The sequence below is a fragment of the Delphinapterus leucas genome, chromosome X, assembly GCF_059928025.1.
Source record: "Delphinapterus leucas isolate spDelLeu-1000000601 "Yukka" chromosome X, BTC_Dleu_Yukka2, whole genome shotgun sequence".
In the NCBI taxonomy this organism is placed as follows: domain Eukaryota; kingdom Metazoa; phylum Chordata; class Mammalia; order Artiodactyla; family Monodontidae; genus Delphinapterus; species Delphinapterus leucas.
In genome coordinates, this window is record NC_143150.1 from 16,960,795 (window position 1) to 16,979,662 (window position 18,868).

The 18,868-nt window shown below is 35.6% G+C and overlaps 1 protein-coding gene across 1 annotated transcript in view; it reads right to left on the reverse strand.

Annotated features, from left to right (window-relative positions):
• The window catches only part of PABIR3 (PABIR family member 3), a 57,327-nt gene that overhangs the window by 20,846 nt on the left and 17,613 nt on the right, over nt 1-18,868 (reverse strand). Inside the window, exons 3-5 of the mRNA XM_089904069.1 lie at nt 18,004-18,060; nt 8,481-8,524; nt 2,511-2,607 (exon numbers count right to left, since the gene is read on the reverse strand). Coding sequence (XP_089760195.1) covers nt 2,604-2,607; nt 8,481-8,524; nt 18,004-18,060 — 105 coding nt within the window. The 3' untranslated portion in view covers nt 2,511-2,603. The remainder of the gene's footprint in view (nt 1-2,510; nt 2,608-8,480; nt 8,525-18,003; nt 18,061-18,868) is intronic.

Here is an 18,868-nt window from a genome sequence, read left to right on the forward strand (position 1 = left end):
AACTGCTTTTGATAGATGATTTTTCCTTACCAAATGGAAACTAGCAATTACTGAAAATATTAAAAACTAGCATAAATATTCAGTACATAACTTGAAAAACCATTTTACCTGTTGATTAATGGAACAATAATATTTCATTAGAATGTATAATTTTATTTATTTATTTATTCACATAAATAGATAGAGCTCTCAATTATTTAAAAAAAAAATCAAGGTACAGCATATTTCTATACATTAGCAACTTGAAGATGTATGATTGTATTGTCAACATACTTCTTATTTAGAAAACATCTTTGAAAGTATTACTACATTGCTTTTAAGGGCATACCCAGGAATTAGACATGCAAGTTCTATAGAGAAACAGAATTCTAGGAAATTAAGAAGAAAAGATAAATAGGAAATAGTCTAAATTATACCACATACAATCCTGTTATTACTCTAATGTGTGTGTGTGTGTGTGTGTGTGTGTGTGTGTGAGAGAGAGAGAGAGAGAGAGAGACATCAAGCGAGTGCACGTTTGTTTCTCCATTGCTCTATTGGGGAGAGTCTTGGGATAGGTAAACCACTTAGTTAAAAGCTCATCTGCTAGAATAAATAGAGAACTAAAATCAGAAGGCAACACAGGAGAGTTTGTGACAGTGCTGATTTTAGCTGGTGAATTATGAGAAGACCCTGCACTGCTGCTGTTTCTATCAAGAGCATCTGAAGATAGACTAGGAAAAAGAAAATACCACTCATTGATAACAGAATTCAAGAGATCTCTGTGCTTCGTCTACAAATGAATGCAAAATATGTGAAGCAAAGAATTGGCATTAGTTACAAGAGCAGTTTCATAAGAGCAGTAAAACAAAACCAATAGTAACGGTAATAAAAATCCATTCACTGTATTTCCCATTTTGATCATTAAAACTTGCTTTACTGGCACACTTTTAAATAATATGCTCAGCCTAACAAAGCACTCAAAAATCCAAGACAGAAAAAATGGGGCAGACGATGACTCTTTTCCAAGATTGCATTTTTATGTATATCTCTAATACCTCTTAATCTAATGCCAAAACCCCACTTCTAAAAATGTGTCTAATAAATCACAGCAAGATCTTTTTTGACCCACATCCTAGAGTAATGGAAATAAAATTAAAAATAAACAACTGGGACCTAATGAAACTTAAAAGCTTTTGCACAGCAAAGGAAACCATAAAAAAGACGAAAAGACAACCCTCAGAATGGGAGAAAATATTTGCAAACAAAGCAACTGACAAAGGATTAATCTCCAAAATATACAAGCAGCTCATGTAGATCAATATCAAAAAACAAACAACCCAATCTAAAAATGGGCAGAAGACCTAAATAGACATTTCTCCAAAGTAGACATACAGATTGCCAACAAACACATGAAAAGATGCTCAACGTCACAAATCATTAGAGAAATGCAAATCAAAACCACAATGAGGTATCACCTCACACTGGTCAGAATGGCCATCATCAAAAAATCTACAAACAATAAATGCTGAAGAGGGTGTGGAGAAAAGGGAACCCTCTTGCACTGTTGGTGGGGATGTAAATTGATACAGCCACTATGGAGAACAGTATGGAGGTTCCTTAAAAAACTACAAATAGAACTACCATATGCCCCAGCAATCCCACTACTGGGCATATACCCTGAGAAAACCATAATTCAAAAAGAGTCATGTACCACAATGTTCATTGCAGCACTACTTACAATAGCCAGGACATGGAAGCAACCTAAATGTCCATCGACAGATGAATGGCTAAAGAAGATGTGGCACATATATACAATGGAATATTACTCAGCCATAAAAAGGAACTAAACTGAGTTATTTGTAGTGAGGTGGATGGACCTAGAGGCTGTCATACAGAGTGAAGTAAGTCAGAAAGAGAAAAACAAATACCGTATGCTAACGCACATACGTGGAATCTAAAAAAACAGTACCAATGAACCTAGTGGCAGGGCAGGAATAAAGACGCAGACGTTAGAGAATGGATTTGAGGACGTGGGGAGGGAGGGGAAGCTGGGATGAAGTAAGAGAGCAGCATTGACATATATACGCTACCAAATGTAAAATAGATAGCTAGTGGAAAGCAGCCACAGAGCACAGGGAGATCAGCTCCGTGTTTTTTGACCACCTAGAGGGGTGGAATAGGGAGGGTGGGAGGGAGTCTCAAGAGGGAAGGGATATGAGGATATATGTATACGTATAGCTGATTCACTCTGTTGTACAGCAGAAACTAACACAACATTGTAAAGCAATTATAATCCAATAAAGATATAAAATAAAAATGTGTCTACCATATATTAATGTCACACGTAAGTGTTGGGGAGAAGAACTAAAGTTAATATTATAGTATCCATTTGGGATATTCATTTTTTAAAACTTCTAAAAGTATTTCATAATATACCATACTTCTGAGTATATACAATAACCAAAGTAGACTTAAAAACCAAGTTAAAAGTGGCCAATGAATGCTTAAAATCTCATGTTAATACTCACAATACATTCCTATCAGATAGCTGGGTAGTATCAGAAGAAAGCACGTTGGTTGTGTCTTGGAAAAATCTCTTTGGCTGATGTTCAAATGTCATTTCACCTATGACGAAAATGCAGATCAAGGTAGATATATTTTGTCTAATGTGTTTATTATGCTTTTAATTGCAAAAGTAAAACTTGTTCATTGCAATTAATTTATAAAATACAGAAAAACAAAAGGAAGAAAATTTTACATCACCATTATCCAGAGATAACCATTTTTCAGTAATTCCTGAATGTGTGTATACATGATTTTTTTAAACAAAATTGGATTTGCACTGTATATAATACTGATACGTAATCTACTTTTTGTTTTTAATGATTATAATTTTTCTCATATTAGTAACTAAATTCTACAACATAAATTTATATAGCTATGTAGTAAGGATGTACCATAATTTAATCTCATTCCTTATTTTAAAACTTTTAAGTTACTGCTCTCCTTATTTTGCTAAACATACACAATGAACTAAATAGATCAATTTTTTTTTTACAGCATACAATGAACAAAATAAATACATTTTCAAAGATTAGGGAGAAAAACTTAATCTCAAAAAACCACATTGCTATAATCTTCACTTTGAAGTAAATGTTACACATTCATGTGATAACCATGTCTGGATGTGAGTAAAACTGATGATCAAGTCCATAACTTCTATGGTGGAATATATTTGAATGATAAAACACTACGGCCACCTACTCATTAAAAAATATCCCTAGGAATAGAGATTTCCAGACCTTCCTTAGGAGTATAATCATGGCTCATAAAGCTCGAAAGAGGTCTAGGTATTATCATATCTCATGCCAGATACACTTACACCATTATGGAAAAACTACTCATCTCTCCTTTTTGGTTTAAATTAAAAACAAGGCAAATCAAAACAAATTCATCATAGAAGAAAATTAAAATTTTCTTTGCTAAAATCATTATTACTCGTAAAACAATATTTATAGCTGCCCAATCTCTGTAGATTTCTCAGAATTCCCACTTGAAGCCTTATTTTTTCTTGCTTGTTCCCAACGGAAGTAATTGCTGCTAATCACCATAAAATATGCCTTCATATGCTTGGAGACTCTAACCCTTATTTCTCCTCCACTTTACAGAGAGTCCTCATTCTTTTTTTGTTTTTCCCCCCCAGGACCTCTTTTTGATTTTTTATACCATCTTTCCCCACACTTCACTTGTATTAATGTGATAATCGGACATACTTTGTTGTTTCCCAAATAAATATTCATATTCCAAAATATATAATTAAAATTAAATTTCTGTTTAATCTGTTATTACATCTGGAAAGTCAGATAAACTTTGACCAGATCTGTATAGACTATATTTGGGAGGGTCTGACTTAAAACATATAGACCGTGTGGTACTTATAGAATTTGCTTTGGAGTTCTTAGGGACACCTCAAAGAAATGAGGCAGTTAACTTCCAGAGCAGCTGAAAACCAGGTACAAGAAGCTCATGTGGAACATGCCACATCCACCAAAACACTGGATGGAAACCAAGTCTATTATGTCAAAATTGAAATATAAAAACAATTTTTAAAATCATAAATTCTAAGAAAATTCCAGGCATTTTCAACATCATGAAACATTTTATGTGTTATGTTAAAAGAAGAATTATTTTAATTTAGTAAAACACTGTCTTTAATTTAAGCGTATTTGATTTTAAATACTCAAATGATGCCCCCCCCCAACTTCCTAACAGCTCTTCAACTGCTAATACATTTGAATGTTTTTTCAACATTAGCCCAAACTTCACAGCACAGGTAAAAGACACTTAAGCTAGGTCATTGATCCATTGTCATAAAACAATGTGCTTAGTTTGTAAAAGAGCATTTTCCAGAACTGATCTCCTCTTAGTCTTAGAATATAACGAGTACACGCTGAGTTAGGTATGTTGTTAGGGAGACTGCCATTAATTCATGCCAAATGCAGGGAACATTGCAGTGCATTTCAGTTTCCTTCCCTCTAGTTTTGCTCTTCCCCTACCTCTGCCCCCCCACTTCCATTTCTTCTTCTTTCTCCTTCTTCTTTCCCATCTTAATGGATTTTTCACAAATACACATTTTTAAGTTTAATCTCCTTTCCCATTTCCCCTCCTTATTATAGTTTAACTTTGTATTAAGCCCATAATTCAGTAGTCATATCCAAAAAAAGGAAGAAGTACATAGCTTAGTGAGGCAGGGGTGAGAAAGGGGATCCAGAACTGTGGCAGTTTAAAAAAAAACCACTTCTGTTCTTTCCCTGCCCTTTTATTACTGAATAGGTGGATCATTTTCCATATATTTAACCAAACAGAACCCCCATAAACAACTGAAACATCAACATACACTTTAGCATATATTTTTAGTGCTGTAAGTGGATCTAATTTGTGTCAACTTATTCATATGATATCAACGTGGACGTGTAGTGGTGGGGCAGGTCAGGGGTTGAGATTCAGGAGAATACTTGATGGCTGAATCACTCTATTTATTCATTCATTCCCCACCTTGTTTCAGAAAGTATTTAAGGCAGCTAGCTTGGTGAATTATATAATGAAAATCATAATAGTTGACTAAACTGGAATTAAAATTTTCAATTCACATGGCCCTTTATAGCTTTCAAAATGTCTTTACACATAGTTTCATTTCAGTGAAACAAAAGGCCTCTAGTAATTTATCAAATATGTTTTAAATAAATAAATCCTTTAAAATGAATTTTTGTATAATACTTGATTTTATGTGATATCTTATGAAAATAAAGTTATATTTATTTCTGTTGGTAGATAAAAGTACCTTTTCTTTTTAATGGTCCAAGGATACTTGGTCTAATAGTGTTGGTTGGGACTTTGACTTCTTCTAAAATAAAATTATAATCGTTACAAGAAAACATTTGAAAAAGATCAGCTGTGACTATTTCGTTATAACAGATCTAAGGATATACACTAAAAGAGGACTGTATGTAGTATCCCACATCACATGATTTCACTGCTTTTCTCTAAATCTAGGTAAAAACAGGAAAGCCTCAGGACAGAAAACTGTCTTGTAACTTATAAGGATTCAGGATTTTCCCAAGTTGTGGGGAAAAAAAGCTAGAAGGACCTGTAGTCCTGGCTGTGACCTGCCTTAAGACAAGGTGAAAATCATGAGTGAATAAGGGGATATGGTTGTTAAACGTTCATTTGTTCATTCGAGAGTTAGCTCTGATCCTTATGAACAAGCTGGGTCAGAGGATGGCTATGTTCAGACAGGGTTAATGAATTACTGATTCTTCATATGGTCACATGTTCTCACACATTCTTAGTTGATTCTTTTCAAAAATACAAAAACGGCTTGCCTGGTGGCGCAGTGGTTGAGAGTCCGCCTGCCGATACAGGGGACGCGGGTTCGTGCCCCGGTCCGGGAGGATCCCACATCCCACATCCCGTGGAGCGGCTGGGCCCGTGAGCCATGGCCGCTGAGCCTGCGCTCCGCAACGGGAGAGGCCCGCGTACCGCAAAAAAAAAAAAAAAAAAAGATAAACCAAAACGATGACATTTTAATTTAGCTAAAAAGACATTACTTGTTTGGTTGTCACAGAACCTGGAGCTACAATTTTTTTTTTTTTTTTTGGCTGCACCGTGCAGCTTGCGGATCTTAGTTCCCCAACCAGGGATTGAACCCGGTATAACTTTTCTCAGAAAGCAGATTAGTGGTTTCCTAGGGTGGGCAGGGGTGGGGGGAGGAGATCAAGTGCGAAAGATCACGAGGAAACTGTTCAGAGTGTCGGAACTGTTCTATATCTTGATTATGGTTACGGTTACAGGATTGTACACATTTACCAAAATTAATCAAATCGTATACTTAAAGATTGGTGACTTTTGTAATATGTAAATAATAGTTTAAGAAATGAAAGGGAAAACTGCCATTTTGAATCAGCTATAACTATAGCAAAATGTATCTCCCAAAAGATTTGGGTGGTGAAACATTGATGTTTTATAAGTATTTCAAGGGACACAGACTTTTAGACACTCCTTTCTTACCTTCTCAGTCGCCCTGGTGAGAGAAGCTGTTGGGGGTGCTAGAATTAAATCAGTGGACTTTGGAGAAGGTGGTTTCTCTAAATCGTTGTTACTCTTTATAAGCAGTGTCCAATTGTAGCACCTATTGCTTACTTATCAGGTGCTGAGGGTGATAGCTATGGCACGGGGAAGGGAATCCTTACTGCGTCAGTGGTTGTACCATGGAGCTCTCACCATCCTAAAGCAAGCAGGGAACCCAAGATTCACTTCAATAAGCAAAGGCACCTTTTGCCTTTTGGGAAAGAGAGCTACATGCCGGATAAGGGGCTTCCCTAGCACCCAAAAAAGACCTAGAATGTGACTACTCAATATTGAGCAATACCTAACAGATACACAAATCCTAAATTTCAGTCTTTCTCTTTGGGTTTGACCTGTGATTTGTTATTGAAAACTACAATGCTGTGTCCAGGAAAGGATCAAAAAAGCTTTGGTTAGAACGAAGATGCAAATGGGACAACAAAAATAAACAGCTATAAAAATGTTTATAGATTTTACGTGGACAAAATCAGGACCACACAATTCAGGATTTTAAAACATGTTCTTTTCTTCTCCAAGACACAAGTAAAGTTATATTACATGTTTCCTTCCTCTTTCTAACACACTTGCAGATTTACTCACTCACACTAACACTTAAATTAATTAGAATTAGGTCAGTTAAGGGAATCCAAGAGCCTCTATAAATTGTATTAGCACCAAAACATGAAAAGTGACAGGCTCCAGAGGTTATCTACTCATTCTTCAGGACTTATTCATAAATCAGGAATAGATGGCAATCTAAGGCGCTCAGGGCTCAAAAGAAAATAAGATGTCACTGCTTCTGCTGATGACCCATTTCCCTACCTAATAATCCCCAAATCTAGAAACTGACATCTAACCAGAACCTCTTCTACTCAAATTTCAGCTCAGTTCTTATTTTGTCATTATCTGAGATGTCCATGGAAAAGAACCCTAAACATCATTCAACTACTACAACTTAGTAATTATAATATGTACAGGGACATAAAAAAATGTTAGCAAGGAATGTAACTACATTCCAAACATGTTTAAATGAAAGGCTGTACGTTAAAATGCTAGTAGGAGTATATGTATTACAGGCATAAAAATGCAGTATTTTCCCAGTAAATCCATGGCCTGTGGTTTAAAATTCTAATATATAGTTAATAAATTACATAGAAGGGAGTGAAATCATTTATCATTTCATCATCTAAGCAATTCAACCAGCACAACTGAACTTTTTTTAGACTCACTAGGACAGAGAGGAAGTTGATCCACAGGAACAGTGGTTTTGTATCAGACAACTATTTACTTTGAACCCCACTCTCAAACAATTAGTTATTTTTATGAGTAAATCATAAACTGTTTCTTAAGAGCAATAAAAAATTATGCAGGGCTTCCCTGGTGGCACAGTGGTTGAGAATCCACCTGCCGATTCAGGGGACACGGGTTCGTGCTCCGTTCCGGAAGGATCCCACATGCCGTGGAGCAGCTGGGCCTGTGAGCCATGGCCGCTGAGCCTATGCGTCCGGAGCCTGTGCTCCACAACGGGCGAGGCCACAGCAGTGAGAGGCCCGCGTACCGCAAAAAAAAAAAAAAAAAAAATTATGGAGCATATATAATTTTAGTTTCAAATGAGAGTTTAAATGTCTAGAAATTACAGCAAAACTAGGTAGTGCCAACATGAAAAATCAGTAAAAATTTCAAATTTTCTACAAAATTGAAGTGCTAATACCATACCATACCATACTTCAAAGTTTCTTTCCAAGATTGACCCGTCTGTATTGCAGTTTGTACCTCCTTACAAAAGAAAAGATATCAGTACTGAAGTTTACCTACCTAAAAAAAAAGATATAACTGAATATGATCAGAATAGTAATTCAATGCACACTACTCACCATTCATGCATTGTTTCCCTATTCATTAAATTCATGGCTTCTTCCTGAAAGGTGAGAACGTGAGGATAAACTGAATGCCCTGTTCCTATGATTTTACAAAGTTTTACTTCATTTGGCTGTACATTTATTATTATTCACTGGGCTATAGTAGAGCTAGAGTATAAACAAATCTCTAAACAAGTGTCCGGTTCTCTACTTTTCATTGTTGCACCTACCACACAGAGATCTATTACTTATGCATTATAGTACATTGGATATGCAGGAATTGATTAGATGAAAAACTTTGTACCTTTCTTCATTCAAAAGAGAAAACATCAAACATTAAACATTAAACTATTTTTCCAACCATTAATACTATATTAACAAATAGTACTCACAGTCCAACAAACTAAATGTCTTTCAGCATGGGTTTGCTTAAGCAAATGATGGTACAAGCATGATTTAAATCTAGTCATTGACATTGAAAAACATGTATTACATATTAAGTAGGAAAAAACCACAAATGCTTCTTACGTAAAACTGTAAATGAGAGGTGCTCAGAAGGATGTTCCCCAAAAGGTTAACAGTACTTATCAATGAGTAGTGAGATCTGTGACAGTTTGTTCTTTCTTTCTCTGTACTTTACCATATTGTTTGACCTTTTTATAAGTATGCAAGTATTTTTCACATAAATAGTTACTTAAAAAAATAACCCACATATGGAAAGACATCCTGTGTTTGTGAATTGGAAGACTTAATATTGTTAAAAAGGCAATACTACCCAAAGTGATTTACAGATGCAAGGCAACCCCTATCAAAATCTCAATGGCATTTTCTGTCAAAATAGAAAAATGACCTTGAGAAAGAATAAACTTGGGAGGACTACACTACCTGGTTTTAAAGCTCACTACACAAAGCTACAGTAATCAAAACAGTGTGGTTCTGGCATAAGGACAGACGTATAGACCAATGGAATAGAATAGAGAGAGCCTAGAATAATCCCTTGCGTATATAGTCAATTGATTTTCAATAAGGATGCCAAGACCATTCAGTGGGGAAAGGACGGTCTTTTCAACAAATGGTGCTGGAAAACTGAACATCCACACGTGAAAGAATGAACACTTTCCTTACACCATATACAAAAGTTAACTCAAAATGGATCAAAGACCTAAACTTAAAACTTAAAACTATAAAACGCTTAGAAGAAAACATAGGGCAAAAGCTTCATGTCATTGGATTTGGCAATGATTTTTTGGATATGATACACAGGTAACAAAAGAAAAAATAAATTGAACTTCATAAAAATTAAAAATTTTCTGCATCAAAAGAGAGTGAAAAGACAATCACAGAATTGGAGATGTTTGCAAATCATATATCTGATAAAGGATTAATATCCAGAATTTATAAAATATTCCTACAACTCAGTGACAACAACAAAACAACTCACTTGAAATACAGATGGTCCCCAATTTACAATGGTTCTGCTTATAATTTTTCAACTTTACGATGGTGCAAAAGCAATGTGCATTCAGTAGAAACCCTACTTCGATTTTGAATTTGACCTTTTCCAGGGCTAGTGATATGCAGTCAGATACTCTCTCGTGATGCTGCGCAGCGGCAGCTATGGCAGCTCCCTGTCAGCCATGCAATCACGAGGGTAAACATCCGATACCCTTACAACCATTCTGTACCCAGACAACCATTCAGTTTTCACTTTCAGGGCAGTATTCAATAAATGACATAAGATATTCCTCACTTTATTATAAAATAGGCTTTGTGTTAGATGACTTTGCCCAGCTGTAGGCTAATGTAAGTGTTCTGAGCACGTTTAAGATAGGCTAGGCTAAGCTATGATGTTCAGAATTTCGCTGCATTAAATGCATTTTCGTCTTAGGATATTTTTAACTTATGATAGGTTTATTGAGACATATGCCCATCACAAGTTGAGGAAAATCTGTATGGGCAAAGGACTTAAATAGATGTTCCTCCAAAAAAGATATAGAAATGGCCAATAAGCATATGAAAAGATGCTCAACATCATTTTTTATTAGGGAAATGCAAATCAAACCCATAATAAGATACTGCTTTACATGCATTAGGATAGGCATTATTTTAAAATATGGGGGAAAAAAAACCAAGTGTTGTTGAGAATGCAGAGAAACTGGAACATGAATTGCTAGTGGGAATGTAAAATGGTGCAAACTCTGGGAAAAAATTGGTTTCTCAAAAAGTTAAAGATTAAATTATCATATGATCCAGCAATCCCATTCCTAGGTATATACCCAAAAGAATTGAAAGCAGGGACTCAAACAGATACTTGTATACCAGTGTTCATAGCAGCAGTATTCACAAGAGCCAAAAGGTATCCTTTACCAGATGAATAGTTTTTTTACATGGTATATACATACAATGGAATATTATTCAGCCACAAAAAGAATGAAGTTCTGACACATGCTACAATATGAATGAATCTTGAAAAGATTATGCTAAGTGAAATAAACCAAACACAAAAGAACAAATATTGTATGCTTCCACTTATATGAGCTACCTAGAATAGTCAAATGCATAGAGACAGAAAGTAGAACAGAGGTTACAGGAGTGGGAGGGTAGAATGGGGAGTTATTGCTGAATGGGTACGGAGTTTCTGTTTGGGATGATGAAAAAGTCCTGGAAGTGTAGAGTAGTGATGGCTGCCCAACATTGGTGCTAAATATTATGCGGAACATGAAATAAGCAGATGAGCCTTCCCTTAAAGAGGCCTAGAATCACATTGGAAAGGCAAGCTTTATCATATACATTTAGTCAATCTCCAAAGTAAGCATAGTCATAGCCCAGGGGGTATACAAGATGATCCACTGAGAAGAAAAAAGAAAACAAAATAGAAATTTAATTTATATACTTTAAAATCCAAGACAGTAAGAAATGAAAGCTTGCCGATATTAGACATACAGATTGACACTGGTGCCCTCACTCAGCCCATAGGGTCCAAAGATCTTGTGAGAGGAGAGCCTTTTTTTGGCCTTTAGCTAAGTACAACTAATTGCAGTTTTATCTAGTTTTAACTAAACCAAGCACCGCAAAATGGACAAGTGCCTTAACAAGATTCCCACGAGAAACCTTGGACAGAGATTAGTAATGCAAGTCTGTGCAGACAACAGCCTCTCCTGGCACAGCTTCTCATCAGCCACCTGACTGAAAACACAATGCTGAGCTAATCTGCTTTGTCAAGGAGCTGGCTAAAGTAATTCTAATCCTCAAGACCATTGGAAATACGAATTCATACTGACTCTCAATAATCATCTATAATTAATAAAATAAAATTTTAAAATTTCTAGAAACATCATTTCATCTTCATCTCATCCTTGTTATATCTCTAATCTTGCATATATTCTATGAGTCACACTATATGCTGGCACTCAATATACACTATATTCACAGTATATGGCGATAATGTAAATACAATAGACATAAATTGGAAGCATGTGCTCAGTTTTTATTGATGCAGTGCGTGATTAAAAGAGTTTAAATATTACTGTCCACAGTATAAACAATAAATGTCATAAATAGTCTGTAATAAAGAGTGGTGTGAGTTGTGTGACTTAAAATTTGACCTCGGCCTTGAAAGATGTTTAAAATCTGGACAAGCAGAGGGTGGAGGGGAGGCTGTAACAGCAGAAGGAACCATATGAACAGAAGTTTAGAGGAGAGAAAGTATATGGCAGGTTACACGATAGCGAGGCTAGTTTGGTTGAAAGGGAATTTGCACTACAGAGCAATGAGAAAGAAAACTGGTAAGAGCACCAGATTTATGGGATCTTAAATAATTGAAGAGATTGAATTTAAAGAGTTTGGGCAGAATAGCATAGCTGTTAGGACCACTGGTTTTGGAGCCAAACAGAACTGAGTCAAATCCCAGCTCTATAACTTACTACCTGTGTGACCTTAGGCAAGCAACTTAACCTGAGCCTCAGTTTCTTCATCCTATAAAGATGATGATAATAATAAGGATAATGACGTGGTTGTACAGTTCCTATTAAAAGGTCTGGCACGGTCCTGGTGGCGCAGTGGTTGAGAGTCCGCCTGCCGATGCAGGGGACACGGGTTCGTGCCCCGGTCCGGGAGGATCCCACATGCTGCGGAGCGGCTGGGCCCGTGAGCCATGGCCACTGAGCCTGCGCGTCCGGAGCCTGTGCTCCGCAGTGGGAGAGGCCACAACAGTGAGAGGCCTGCATACCACAAAAAAACAAAACAAAACAAAAAAAGGTCTGGCACATAGTAAGTGCTCAATACAGCCTAGCTATTCTTCTTCTTATTATTATTCAGAAGGTAATGGGAAGCCATTGTAACTTTTTGCACAGGAGAGAAAAAGATGAAAATAATGTTTTAAAAAAGATATTTTGGTGTTGGTTGTGGAAGTCAGATTAAATTAGCAGAGATAGGAAATCTATTAGAATATTATTACAGTAATCTGGACCCAAGGGACAGAAGGAAGTAGTAATGGGAACAGAGAAGGTATTGTCAAGGAAGAATTAATAGGATTAGATGCCTAATTGGATACAGTAGAAAAATAAGGAAGAATTGAAGATGAACCTAGAGCTTTGAGTCTTAAAACTGTTAGACTGACTATTTTGATGCCATTATGGAAAATGAGAGAAATTGGGAAAGGAAGTTTAAGAAGTTAATCAGTCTTTTAAAACAATGGAATAACAGTAAATCTTTTCAGCAAAACGTAATTGTTAGCATAGTTCTTCCATTTAATATTGACGTAGATGTAGATGTTTTCCTCTAGGGAGAAGCTCAAAGTATTTTGTAATTCACTCAATCCACAAGTAAAGAGCAAGTTTTCCCAGAACTAGGACAGAATTTTGCTTATTGTTTCTCCCACTGAAAGTTGGAGCATTCCCCAACATCAGCTATTTTAGTATCATTAGTAAAAGTGGGTTGACACTTTTATTATTTACATCTGGCCTATTTCCAAAACGGATATGAGATGGCTTATGATAAAATAAGATTGTTAAATTAAGGATTAAAAGTCAAGAGCCATGTAACTGTCAAGGGCAAAGAGTATGCTAGAAACCTAGGTTAAGGAGAGTTGTTGTACTTGAGCACTGAACTTAGCTTTCAACTTTTTAGTATCTAAGGTAAAAATGAAAATAGGAAGTCACCCACTTTTGCTCTCTGAAGGAGAGTATGCTTGAAAGATTTTAGTTGCCCAGTGGTACCTGGCTCAATAAATGCTTGCTGAAAGAATGAAACAATTTGTAAACTAAGATCAAATTAAATTTCTTTTAAAACAAGCTAGGCTATTCCCTTAGAGAAGGTCTCTTCATAAGAGAGACTAGGTACTTTGTAGGTTCCAAGGAAAACTCAAAAACAAATCACAGAAATCTAATGTCATTGCTTTACTAGACTAAAAAATGGTAACAAAGTCCACAAGACAGACTAACTGTGAAACCTGGCCAGCAGAAGAAAAAGCTCACAGGCACACCTTATGTAACAGACAATATCTAAATTGTCCCTATCACAATCATGCCCTGTACTCCAGCTGGTATAATCTGTTTTAAATGGCCTCATCTCATAAACCTCCCCTACATTTTTGTCTAAACCCAGTTTAATCTATCCAAACTAGGTAATATAAAAAGAAGACTGTAAAATGTGTGGCTAAAGTTCATATTTGTGAAGATATAAATACAAGGGATGCTAGGAATGCAGAGGTAGTATGTAAGTAGATAATTTTTTAATTGATTTCACTGAAGGCACTACAGAGAAAGTCAAGTTCTTATTGGGTACCAATGATTTTATTTTCTATTTAACAAGTCAGGAAATAAATGTAAAGTTATAGAATAATATGTTGTGAACGAACTGTTACGGGTTCAATTGTTTCCCCCTCAAATCCATATGTTGAAGTCCTAACCCTCAGTGCCTCAGAATATGACTTTATTTGGAGAGAGGGTCTTAGCAGAGGTAATCAAGTTAGGATAAGGTCATTATTGTGGGACCTAATCCAATACGACTAATGTCCTTATAAAAAGGAGAAATTTGGAGATAGACACTCGTATAAGGAGAATACCATGTGAACATGAAGATGGCCATCTACAAGCCAAGGAGAGAGGCCTGGAACAGATCCTTTTCTCACAGCCCTCCAAAGAAATTAACCCTGCCAACACCTTGATTTCAGATTTCTGGCCCCCAGAGCTGTGAGAAAATGAACTTCTGTTTAAGCCCCCAATTTATGATACTTTGTTAGGGTAATCCTTGCAAACTAATACACAAGCTATTTCTGCAGGGATGTTATTTGTTTAGGGGACTGGGAGAGAGGGAAATAAAGCCTGAGTGCTTTCAAACCTCTTGAAATATAAGCTCAATTGCTATTAGGAAAGGAAAATGACATAAAAAAGAATAATTGCTGAATATTTAGGAAGAATTACTATGTTTAGAAAATCAACTTCAATGGTAATCATTTTGCAATATATACACATATCAAATTATTACGTTGTACACCTTACACTTAGACAATGTTATATGTCAATTATATCTCAAAGCTGGAAAAAAAAAAAGAAAATTAACTTCTAGCTTGATGTTCTCAAGCTCTCTAATACCAAGAAAACAACTAACAACCACAGTCAAGAAGAAATTGTCCGGGACTTCCCTGGTGGCGCAGTGGTTAAGAATCCGCCTGCCAATACAGGGGACACAGGTTCGAGCCCTGGTCCGGGAAGATCCCACATGCCGCGGAGCATCTAAGCCTGTGTACCACAACTATTGAGCCTGTGCTCTAGAGCATGCGAGCCACAACTACTGAGCCCACGTGCCACAACTACTGAAGCCCGTGTGCCTAGAGTCCATGCTCTGCAACAAGAGAAGCCACCGCAATGAGAAGCCCGCGCACCACAACGAAGAGTAGCCCCCGCTCACCGCAAAACTAGAGAAAAACCTGCGCGCAGCAAGGAAGACTCAACACAGCCAAAAATAAATAAATAAATTTAAAAATAAATAAGTAAATAAATGGCTTCATTTAAAAAAAGAAGAAGAAGAAGAAGAAATTGTCCATTAACTGCCTAATAGGAAAAGGGCAACTTAAACCATACCCTTACTTAAAAGTTGACCCAGAACATAATATTGACTTGGGGCTGTGTGCTTGTTTTAGAATAAAAGCAAATATAATCAAATCAGTTTGTAGAAAATACAGGGGATAAAAGAGCATATTAAACAGCACCACATGGAAGCAAAATCAGAATGTGGGGCTTTCCACAAGACAAATGGCCTGGTTTCTTCAATAAGGAAGTGTCATGGAACAAAAACAGGAGGGGAAGACTGTTTCAAATAAGAGACCTAAAAGATCATGGTTGGAACATGTTTGAATCAGTGAAAAAGGCATTTTTTGAGAATCAGGAAAATTTAACCTGGACTGGTTATTAGATAAAATTAAGGAATAACTCTGTTAGATGTGATGATGGTATTGCAATTATGTAAAATAAAAAGTCCTCAGAGATTCATACTAAGTATTTAAGGGTAAAAAGATATTAGGGTTTCACTTTAAATCACACTCCTCCCCCCAGAACAGAAGGGGATAGTTGAAAAATGATGTACAAAATGTAATCAATAGTTGAAGCTAGATATTGAATACATGGAGGTTCTTTTTTGCATGTTTTAAAATTTCCATTAAACGATTTTTAATGTAGTGTGCCAGGAACCATACATATATTAAATCCTTTCATCCTCACAAAAATCCTATGAAGTAGCTACTATTATTTCCCCCGTTTTGCTACAAAATGAAATTAAATAAATGCCTTTGTTAATGTCATTAGAGTGAAAGTTCAGAATGTAATGAGGCAAGAAACAGACATTTCTGTTTTGTACTTAAAAGGTTAAGTTCAACAGCTAAAAAGAAGTCATGGTTAAAGAATGCATGTAAAGAAATATGCAACTTAAGATATCTATCAGACAATTAAACTGCTGAAAATAAGTCTTAATTTTCCATTCAATCAGCACCCAGATTGAAAGTTAATGTTATTTCTATTTTCCCATTTCATTCATTTTCTACTTGTGTTTCATTTTATTTTATTTTAGCTTTAATTTTTGTTTTTTAATTTTTTTAAATTTTAATTTATTTTTTACTGAAGTATAATTCACCTACAACACTATGTTAGTTCCAGGTGCACAGCATAGTGATTCACTATTTCTATATATTACAAAAAATGATCACCACTTGTGTTTCATTTTAAATGTTTATAATATATATTCTGTCACTATGGAAGTAAGTTGCTTTACAATTTATATTACTAACCAGTTAAATTAGTCCTGATTTCAAGCTTCATAATCAAATAGAAACATGTAGTAATCAATTTAAAAATATTTGGTCTAATTTAGGGGAAGCAAAAAAAAAGCACAAGTAAACCAGAGGTCCCTTTAACTACTAGTTTTAGGTTCTTTCATTAAGAATTTCTTAAATAGCTACATACTCACAAAGACAAACAGTAAAAGAATGTCTTATTTACTAAAAAGTAAAAGGATCTTTTAAACCATACTCTCTTGCTAGTGGATGATAAGCTGGGCGTTAGGGAAGCCATGGTGTGAGGGAGAGAGGGAGAGAGGGAAAGGAAGCAGGAGCTGGAGCACAAAAAACTAAGGTTACGAGATACTCTGGGTTTTGTGCCACTGAAAACATGGTGAGGGTAGCTGTAAAAGAATCCAGTAATTTGGGGCTAAGTCTTGGCTTGACACTTGCTAACTCTGGACATTTGGTAAATTACTAACTTTCTGCCATCTTTGGTTTCTGACCTTATAAGTTTGTTGTGGGATGAAATGAGACCACAGATGAGACCTATTATAGTGCTAAGTGAATAATAAGTGCTTCATAACAGTTAAGCGGCCCCGCCTTGAACAAAAGTCTGCTTGTAGTTGGGTGAAAAAAATAATCCCACCACCTGTGGTGAAATGGCGATTTGATCTTTTGAGTTCTGTGGCTAATCCTTGGATAAATCAAAGATTTAATTCTGTATTAGGCTTTTGCTATTAAACACACACACACACACACACACACACACACACACACATACACACACAAAACATAAGACAGTGAGGTACAATGTGTTCCTGAACTCAAATCACTGAGAAGTGAACACAAAATGATAGCATAAAGATGGTTTTATGTGTCAAAAAAATTCTTCATCTGGGGATTTAAGAAAACCATGATAACTATGGCTGTTATGAACCTGAAAATTAATTTTCATATATAGCATTCATCATCTTCTTTGAGATCCCTGAAAGAAATTAGATTCAAGGTAAAAGAGTATGCAGTATTTCGGGAAGCTATCAGTTTATTAAGACAGTTAATAACCCAAATAAATAGAGGGCTCCTTAGTTGTTTTGGATTCTTTTTTCTTTCTTTTTTTTTTTTTTTTAGAGAAACCATTCCTGGAATTAAAAACTTAATCACATGTGACCTCACTTAGAATTACTGAACCACAGGTATTGTTTAAAAGAAAAATAAAATTTACTTTTTTTAATGAACAGCTGTCAGTTTCTCAAAACTTCTTCTTACCTGTTTGATTTGATGAAGGTGACTGGTGGAAGCCTGAATGGGAGAAGGTGGCACAAACTGAAATTTAAAATATAAAAGTCAAGTTTCCTTTAATGTTTCTGATTATTTCTAAACATTAATTAAGTCAATGTTGAATGGCTTAAAGTATTTCTTGAATGCCTAATGCATGCTAGCAACAGCATTAATTAAATTTAAAGTTTTTAAAAATCCAATTGAATCTTGCCTGAAAATTATACTACTTGAAAGTCTATATATACCATAACAGAACAAAATAATTGTTAACATAAATACGGGGCAGAACATCAATAGAACATTTTGTTTATCTCTAGCTGTCCCTTCCCAAAGCACTACGATCTTAAAATCACCTCATTTTTCCTTGCCATTTTTAGCTCATTATTAAAGCTTAGTGATAGGCATTATCCAGAAAAAACTGAAACAGTCATTAAATCAGCAGCTAACTTAATAAGCATATAAAAGAAACAAACAAAATAATTCCAAATATCTTGGAATCTAGCTGGGGAAACTAAACTTTCATAATAAGGAATGAGTAAGGCAATCATGTTCAAGGAGTTCAACACATTTTACTCTTGCTTGGTCAGGTACTTGCTGTCTAGGCCCTTTCTCTTTTGCAGGACTATTTTCTCCTTTTTGGTCTTTTCTCAACGCTTATGAAGACCCATACAAGAGGGAAATGAAAGAATGGAGAGATTTAAAGCTGTGTGAAAATAAGGCTTGAAAATTACCTTTAGAATTCATTTATCAATTCTATCTGTAGCCTGGTTCGTTCTTGAAATGCTAGATAATGAATTTACCATAAATTATGTTCACATTATATCTTAAGATCACATTGAATTGTATTAAAACA